The sequence below is a fragment of the Frankliniella occidentalis genome, unplaced genomic scaffold, assembly GCF_000697945.3.
Source record: "Frankliniella occidentalis isolate FOCC.00 unplaced genomic scaffold, Focc_3.1 Scaffold429, whole genome shotgun sequence".
In the NCBI taxonomy this organism is placed as follows: Eukaryota; Metazoa; Arthropoda; class Insecta; order Thysanoptera; family Thripidae; genus Frankliniella; species Frankliniella occidentalis.
In genome coordinates this window covers 75747-84811 of record NW_026267550.1, presented here as the reverse complement: position 1 = coordinate 84811, position 9065 = coordinate 75747, and the positions used below count along the sequence as shown (strand labels likewise).

The 9065-nt window shown below is 51.3% G+C and overlaps 2 protein-coding genes across 2 annotated transcripts in view; one reads left to right on the top strand and one right to left on the bottom strand.

The window, feature by feature from the left end:
* The first annotated feature begins 2426 nt into the window (after positions 1-2426).
* Positions 2427-4212, top strand: LOC113204051 (cuticle protein 16.5-like). Its single transcript, XM_026419050.2, has 3 exons — positions 2427-2476; positions 3046-3555; positions 3645-4212. The coding sequence occupies exons 1-3, from the start codon at positions 2465-2467 to the stop codon at positions 3864-3866; spliced, it is 744 nt and encodes a 247-aa protein (XP_026274835.1). The 5' UTR covers positions 2427-2464; the 3' UTR covers positions 3867-4212.
* Positions 4213-7750: 3538 nt separating this feature from the next.
* The window catches only part of LOC113204063 (uncharacterized), a 38645-nt gene continuing 37330 nt past the window's right edge, over positions 7751-9065 (bottom strand). Inside the window, exon 4 of the mRNA XM_052274730.1 lies at positions 7751-8729. The gene's annotated coding sequence lies outside the window, so the exon portion shown is untranslated. The remainder of the gene's footprint in view (positions 8730-9065) is intronic.

Sequence of the window (9065 nt, the reverse complement as noted above, 5' to 3'; positions counted from 1 at the left end):
CCCCCCCCCGGCTCTGGGAGGCGAGCGTGGGGAGTGGGGCAGGAGCAGCCGCGGCTACGTTGCGAACCGAGCGGAGCAGTATTATTAGGAAAGGTCGGGGAATAAGAGGTCGGTCCAAACACAAACACAGGGAAAATAATAATCTGACCTGTGTGATAGCCGTGCAGAATAACACTTAAAGTGCAGTACGACTGGGCGTGGGCGCTTGCTATGCAGCTGATGGATTTATTTCTGGGGAGCCAACGCTTTGGCTTTAGTTTTGACGTGAAATTATCTGAAAGTCCATTGGGCTCATCAATTGCTAGTGCTCAACAATTAAGCGTCTATAAAGTAGAATCAATTTTTGTCCGTTCAATTCCTAGTCTTCCCTTTGTTCCGTCTTCACGCGCACGGCGTTGGCCGTTCGCCCGGTCCTTGGTTCGTAGCGACGCACCGCCGTTACAAGCCCCATTAGGGCGACTCCTGCTTAGTTTTTTTCTCTCTTTACGGAGCAGCGCGCCTCTTGAGCAACTTGTTGTTCTCTATACTTCAGTCGGGCTGACTGGTAGCTGCAGGTATCTAATATCAGGACCTGCAAATTGACAGATAGGCCGCAAGTCGTGTTTCTTTTCATTCCTTATCATCTTATCTTATTTCTTATCACGCACGAGTGAAGGTTGTTAATCCATATCTACATAAGTCAATAAGACCGAGTACGCTGGGGTGGGTAATTTGATTACGGGCCCCATGTGGGGCCTGTAGCACGTCATCGAAGGAGGCGATAAAGATGCCGCGATATGTTCACCCCGGGGTACAAAATGCGGAGGGAGCAGTAAAAGTGCCCCCCTCCCATACTTTCCTCGTGCCCTTAGACTCACGCCTGTTCATACCATGTTTCATACGCAACTAACAAGTCAATTTAAGTTCAGCAGTGCCAGTGCTAGCCTGCTTCCATGCGCTTCCATGACATATAGATCAAAAAGCTTCCCTGATCATCCTTGCTGATTCATCGCACTGTGCTTGGTACTCTGGCTTTACGGAGCACTCAAGCTCACGCACACACCACGCTTAGCGTTTACGCACCGCACGCCACGCCACGCCCGACTATCGGAACGGCACTTCGATAAGTGCGGCGCTCTAATTCCACAATGGGACCCGAGCTCATTCCCACCGCCCCCTCCTCTCTGCCCCGCTCGGCCAATCAGCTGCCCGGCCCTAATTTGAATTACCGCGCGTAGCTCGGCTGCGCGGTGCGGCCGGGTCTCGCCACGGCACGCATGTGTGGTGCCGAGCAGCTCAGCTTGTTGCCAGATTTTTACCCAAGAACCGCGAAAGTGCTGCTCAATCACAGATCGAGTGATGAGTGAAGAGGTTGAGTGAAGGGGTTGAGTGTTGAGTAAACAGTTTGAGTGAAGGGGTTGAGTAGTTGAGTGAAGGTGGCTCCTCCACCGTAAACGTTTCACGGGGCAATGCTAGTGATAGCGCCTGCTATGCGCTGGGTAGGCCAACCCGTCAAGCAGCTGTTCGGAGACGGTGGAGGCCCGCCCGAAGCTTCAACAGCGGGCGTGGGGGAGACGACCAAACCTCGGACGAGACAGGCGAGACCCTTCCAAACGGCCTGTGTGTGTGGGTGAGCGCTTTGTTAATTAGTTACTGGGCACTCGGGTGGGTCAGGATGACTATTGGGCAACGAGCAGCAGGAACGGCGGTCGTGGCGGAGCTTCCGACGGATTCAATAAAAAAAAAAAAAAAACGAACCGCTGCATACTCTCGCCTTCCTCCACCTTCCTGGAGCCCTGCCCTCGGAGTGGCCCGCCAAGCCCGCCAAGCCCGCCACACGCGATAGACTTGCGCTGGACCAGCAAGGTCGCGAGCCAGAGTAAGATCACGGTGAAATACCCTCTGTGGAATAATCAAACGTAATTTTTCTCATTTGTTACAGCAGGGGGGTCTACTTTTGCGTCTGCTGAAGCCTTAATTTGTTCGTCATGCTCATGATGGTGTAGATAGATACTCGGATCGACTTCATATTGATAGGATGTAGGACGTCACCGATAGAGAGCGTTACCCGAGTGACGTGTGTGACAGGAGCCCGAGACCCACCACGCCCCCTGGACTTGACGGCGGTGCGAAATGCCCCCCGCGAGTCACAGCTGCCCTCCCCCCTCCCCCGGCTCCCTCCCGCTCCCACCGCCGCCCGGAGACCCCGAGCGGGTTCGCACACAGTGGGGCAAAAAGGGGAGGGGGTGTGTGGAGGCCCGGGGGCACGGTCGGCCCGGGCTCCGGTGAACTCTGGAGGGGCGGGGCAGCTTGTATCCTGAACTGTGGGACGTGGCGGGGCGTGGCGGGGCGTGGCGGGGCGCAGCGCGCACGGGGGTGACGGCGGGGGGGCCGCGGCGAGCCCCCTCGCTGTATAAAAGCAACCGGGCGCCGGCACACAGCATCATTCTGTGAACAGTGCGAAACAGAGCAACTAACTGCCAAGATGAAGTTCCTGGTGAGTTAGCGGCTCTGAGTGAGTGAGTGAGTGAGTGAGTGAGTGAGTGAGTGAGTGAGTGAGTGAGTGAGTGAGTGAGTGAGTGAGTGAGTGAGTGAGTGATCAGTGAGTGATCAGTAAGTGATAAATGAGTGAGTGATGTGATCAGCGAGTGAGTATAAAGTTTATTTCTCCCCATGGATAGCCGAGCCGAAGACATTGGATTAACAAGTGTTTACGCCAACCACTCGCCACACACTCCTAAAAAATCTTGTTCTAGCATCAAACGTATTGCACTTTGATTTTAGTGCATCATACTTTGATTTAAGTGCATTGTCCTTTGATTTAAGTGCGCTGCATTTTGATTTGAGTGCAATGTACTAGATTGGATCAAGTACTTGAGTATGAAGGCTTGAATGAACCCCAATTTATTCTCAAACTGTCACCCTTTGCTCTTGAAGTGAAATCCATGTTTTTGGTTGAAGTCCAAATTGGCCTTGGTCTAAGCACCACTTTGTACTCGATCTGGTCAAGAGCCTGCTTCTCTGGGTACAGTTCTCTGTAACAGCCTTCTGGCCTCCTGCTTGCAGTCCGTGTTCGTCGCCGTCCTGGCCGTGGTGTCCGCAGCTGAGGAGCAGCAGGCAGAAAAGAAGCAGGAGAAACGCGGAGCCGTCGGCATCGGTCTCGGATATGCTGCTCCGAGCTTGTCTATCGGACACGGACCCGCGGTGAGCTACGCTGCTCCCGCCGCCTACGCTGCACCCGCCGCCTACAGCGCCTACGCCGCACCCGCCGCCTACAGCACCTACGCCGCCCCTGCCGCCTACGCCGCCCCCGCGTACACCTCCCACGCTGCCTACGCCGCCCCTGCTGCATATGCTGCCCCCGCCGCCTATGCCGCCCCCGCGGCGTACGCAACTCACGCCTACGCCGCTCCCGCCGCCTACGCCGCGCCCGTCGCCGCTAGGGTCGCCTACTCCGCGCCAGCCTACTCCTACTCTGCCGCCGCCACCCCCGCCTACTCCGTCGCCTCGGCCCCGGTCGCCAAGCTCGCGTACTCAGCGCCCTCCGTGGCATACGCCGCGCCCGCATATGCTAAGGTGAGTTTGATGAACGACGACTCTCTCTCGCTGGAAAATTCACAGCACAGTTCATACACCTCACTAACACCGAGTTGTCCTGTTTCAAGTACGCTGCCCCCGCTGTCTCCTACGCCGCCGCCCCCGCTGTCTCCTACGCCGCCAGCCCCGCTGTCTCCTACGCGGCCGCCCCGGCCCTCTCCATCGGCCACGGTCCCGCTCTCGGCTACGCCGCTGCCCCCCTGGGCCTGGCTGGCCACGGCCTTGGCTACAGCAGCATCGGCCTGGGACACGGTTTGGGCTACAGCGGCCTGGGCGGATACGTCCACTAGACTAGGACCCTCCTCCCCTACATTCTCCCTCCCCCAGCCCAGCACTAACCCCAGCAGCTCCCCAAACAGTGCCATTGTTGCGCCGTTGCCCACTGTCCACTGCCTACACCAGCCCGAGACAAAGTCGATGTCGGCTATCGCATTTCATTTCTACTCTAGTCTGTTCTTTCATTGTCGCCACTCATTGTGCTCGACGGAGGAGCTCGCCGACATGATCACGTGATTATTAATGTTACCATATTCCATGTCATTTTTCATCTATCTTCGTTGCACCACCCCTCATTTTGTACGATTGGATAAGAAATTATTTATTTTAAGAAGACAATAAAAAAAAACTGAAAATAGATTTCTCTGTTTAATTCTTCAACGTTCTCATCTCGATGTGTACTTATCACTGTCATGGCACTACGTAACAACACAAACTACGACAAATGTGACAGCGTTACACTGCCGGCAGCTGACAGTGAATTTGCGAGAACCTTACAGTAAAACTCCCGTTTTGCGATTCCCATTATTCATCGCTCTAACAATGTGATAACTAGTTAATGCGATACCTTTTATATGGAGAAATTTATCGCGAAACAAATTGCGATAACTTTTTATCGCACACGGTAGAAACAGTGTCTTGATTTTTTAAGGAAAAAGGGAAAACTTTGAGGAACTCACCTGGTTTGACAGAAAACTCGTCAGATTTCGAGGAAGCCTTCTGAAAAAATGTGTCATTTTTCCTCATTTCTTGAGAAGATTCCTTTAAATTTGTGGCGAGATCGGAGGACTCTTTCTCAAACATGGGAGTTCCGTAAAGTTTTCCCTTTGTCGACATTGTTTTTACCGTGCAAAAATTAATGCTATCACTTATTCGTTATTACGTTATTTTTGCTATAACAAGTTATCGCAATTCATTTTTGAGATAAAAAGTCATCGCACTTAATGTTTGCTGGTGTTGAGTAAAGGTATCGTCATAACTAAGAGAGACCGGGGCTACTTGACCACGGGGGCTACACCCCCTTCTTGAAAGAACCGCGTACCATATAGAATATTGGGACTTGACCATTTCTGGAGGTCATATAATTTTTACAAGAGCGATAGTTGTTTTGTCATTCTCTGTTGCGCAGCAGAAACACGAAAAAAATATGCTTCAAAATTAAGGTCAGGTGTAATATTTAGTTAGTTGGTTTTGATCCGCTTTTGCAATCAGAAATGATGCATGCAGCTGACCATCTACGAAGTTTTTCTGATTTCTATGGACTATTGTACTTGGATTCAACCTGAGTACGCGTCAAGGGATCAAGTTTTGTGGCCGCTGTGGCCCCGTAATTCTTGGTGCACCATTTGAGGGCAACTTTAGCACCCCCAATTTTTGTCACCCTAAATAGGGCAGGTTACTTCCCGAAGCTCAGAAGGAGGGACTTCGATACCCTGACCTCAAACATGGTTTATATGACAACATTTTTATACAATTTTATGGAATTACTCTGTTAGAGTTAATCATTGGGTTCGGTTTTGGTTCAAACTGTGACAACTATTAAGTTTTGTGAGTTTTCAGGGGGTGTTCATAGAATCCCCGCGGGGGGTGTTCAAGAAGCCCATGGGGCACCTTGACCCTTTGTAGTGCTGAAATATTTCTCGCACAATGCACCAAAAACAAGATGCACGACGGCCGAATGGGACTGGAACTTAAGTTGAGGAAGATTGGGGCTGCAGTAAGCGTGAACGAAGAAATCTCCACCTCATCGCGTCTGTTCTCCAGGGCCGAAATGCAAAATCCTGTTCCAGTAGCCCCGGTCGTTCTTACTAATAACTCATCAGAGTTGATGCCGTCTCCCTTACTAATGACTTATCACATATGACGCGTCTTTCAAAGACATAATATAATTCTGTTCGTCTACGAACTCCTGTTCGAGAAGTAATCGAACATTTCGAATCCGAAAACCTCATGTTCGTGTTCGAGCTATCACGAATAGCTCGATGTTCGTTCGAGTTCGATCGAATGCCAACATGTTCGCTCGCTCATATCTACCGTACGCACAAATGCAAAGAAAATACCAAGAAATACTCTACAATACCAAGACATACTTAAGAATACATCCAAATACACGTTAAAAATATGAGGAAATTGATAATTGATTGATATAAAAAATTAATTTGCAATAACGAGTCATCCTGGGAGCGATGGGAATCACAGAACTGGAGCTATGTCAAGATTTTGTATTAATATTATCGCAAATCCAGTGACAGTATGGGTGTCAGATCTTTGCAACCTTCACACACGCCTTTATTGAATTAATGTAATACAAGACCTGGTCATGACATGCGTATCGTCTGGTGCTTTCAAGGTCGATTTTTCATCACCCTTTTTCTTTACGGGCTGGATTGGAGGGAGCTTAGCTGGGCCTCCCGCATCGAGGTCTCCAGAGGGGTGCAGTGACGTTTGGGTTGCCTATCCCTCGGGCGCCCGCGCCGCATACCGTCTGCCTCTCTGCTGTTTAGAGGGAGAGGTGAAAAAGGCATCGTCCGCAGAGAGTACGTCCGTTTATATCACAGATTTATTCCGTGATTCCGGCAAGTTATTGGAGCTCGGCGCCTGCGAGACTCCGGGTAGGCCACGCCGCAGTACGCGCATGCACTGCAAGCGAGACGTTGCCTACCTACCAGGCGTTAAGAGGACTTGCAAAGGTGCGTCCTCGCAAACAGAGGTAATTCGTTAGAAACGACATGCGCGTCAGTGCGGGGGTAATCGAAGGGGGTAATCCTGTTGTTATCGAGAGGTAAAACGGGAAAACGAAGGATAGCCACTTTACAACAAATCTCAGAGACGTTTCGCCTTAGAATTCCGCCAAAAACGTAGTTTGGAAAAATTAGTGTGACCGTATCTATAGCCATTGGACCAGGAAGAAAGGATTGCTCAGCTGGAAAAGAACGTTCTTCGACGTTCTCTTCCACCACCCCTTAACCTTGTGTTGAAGATGCCTCGGAGCAGTCATGCCAGCTGTCTAAATGACCCGCCAGCTTAATATTTATGCATTACGAAAGAATATAGAGTGATTGACTCGAGCACTGGTAATCTGACGTAATGGCGAATGTCAAGTTTCCCTCACCTCTCACTTTCTTACCAAAGAGCTAAGGAGAAGAGAAACAACCATGGGCATTCGTCATTATGCCAGGCTACCAGGGAAGTTTCAATTGATTCCTTGACTTGACACTTAAAAGTAAATTCCCCCTGACCTTAGAAGTTGCACCACAACAAAAAGGAAAAGTAGCAGTAGCGGTAGTTTGGTAAGTGCGTGATTGTAAGCGTAAGCGGTCCATAGATCCTTACGGGCTGAACGGATGTCGCGCCGGGTTAAACCCGTCAGGTTGCCGCTGCTAGCCCTGCTCGGCCTAGTCCAGCTGAGGTGACCCGCCTTCACACCACCAGACATAAACACGCGTTGCCCAACGTGTGTGTGCCCTTTGCTGAGCGAATAAAGTTGCTGATTAAAAACCGGCCACCGGCTGCGGTCCCCGCTCCAGCCATGACTGAGGTACGGTGGACAGATGAAAAGCAACAAGTACGGCTTGGGGCATCTCTCTCTCTCTCTCTCTCTCTCTCTCTCTCTCTCTCTCTCTCTCTCTCTCTCTCTCTCCGGCTGTGTTATGTGATATGTGGCGCGGAGGGCAGCCACACGTGCCTCGCGTGCGTAAGCTCATTCAGCGAGCGGGTGCCATTCATATCCCCGGAGGGCCGCCGAGCACCGCAGAGCGCCCGTTGGGTGGCCTGCCTCCACGGGGTGGGAGACTCTTGGCGGAGCGTTTGCACTGCGCGCCGGAGGGGCTGCCTGCACGCGGGCGGCTGGCACCTGCATCGGGGGAAGGGGGGCTGGGGAATTGTAACGTACAGCCGGCCCTTTATTTATTTTTATTTCATAAACTACACAAGGTAAAATTTACAAATTACAAATCAGTATGAAAAAGAGAACTAACAAAGATGAGTAGGTAACTTATTTTGGCATACGATCTTGCAGGTTCACAATTTTTGGTCGTGTTCCTGGTAGACGCCCTTTTGGTAAAACAGCCGTTTTCTTATCGTTACAAAACTATATATCTGTTACGAGTAGGAAACAGACAAGGATTGGACTATATTTTACAATCGGTCGCTATTTTACATTGTAATTTTCTGGGTGCAAATCTAGCTGCAACACAGAACAGGACATTTTGACCAACCTTACTAGCGACTATCTTTTTGGTAATCGAAATGGCGAATTATGATAAAAATTCATTTTTAGTAGACCACACAAATTGACGAGGAGGCCACATATTCACTTTTCAAAATGGCACCCATCGAGTCCGTAACACCCACGACTCTGATTGTTCTCAGTTCTTTAGGCAATAGCATTACAAGAGTGTCGTTTTGGTGAACTTACAAATACCACCCACGCACCACACAACGTAGGGATGATTTTCATCCTAAAAATAGATCTAAAGCCATTAAATCTCAATGAAAGCAAACCAACCGCTGTGTATCATTTACAACGAACATAGCTTTGCCTTATTTATACCAGAATAACTTTTCCAAGCTGGCAAATTTCTCAATGCTGCGGTTTGGTTGGTATAATTTTTTCCGTCTCTAAATTTGCGTTTCTGGTGATCATTTTGGTTGGCGCGGTCGGCGCCGCTCTTGGCGAGACAATCAATCACAGGCAATGCGATGCGCGTTTCCGGCGCCCCGGCGCGGCAGTCCGCTCCAGCTGCACGCGGGACCCGCGGCCCGGGCGGGAGGCGGCGAGACGAACAGCCCCGTCGAGTCCGCGGGAGGGGCTGTCGCGAGGCCGCGGTGATACCGCGCGGCGACAACTCTTTCCGGGCGGACGGCTGCTGCTGCTCCTGAGTAACAAATGAAATGGTCCATTATTCGCTTCTATTTCCCGGCCTGGACTGGTTCCGCCATGCTCCCAGCCTCCCTCGCCCGCCGTGGCCCTGCCTCCTGTTCGCGCACTGGGCGTTGAGTTGCGGGACGGGCAAAGGGTGCGGGAGGTGGTGGAGGGCGGGGAGGGAGAGGGGCGAGAGGCTGGAGAGCGGTCCGTTGTGTCCGCTTTAAGGACCAGACTGCAGACTGCAGCCCGCCGATTATCGTTTGGGCGCCCCGTAATGATATGGTAAGCGAATGAATGCTGCCGCGGCTTTGTTTCCCGTCCGGAACCACGAGGGAGTGGGAGAGGG

Excerpts from the sequence above, each read along its gene's own strand:
- LOC113204051 (XM_026419050.2), top strand. Across the intron at positions 3,556-3,644 it reads CCGCGCCCGCATATGCTAAG|TACGCTGCCCCCGCTGTCTC; the intron begins GTGAGTTTGATG and ends TCCTGTTTCAAG.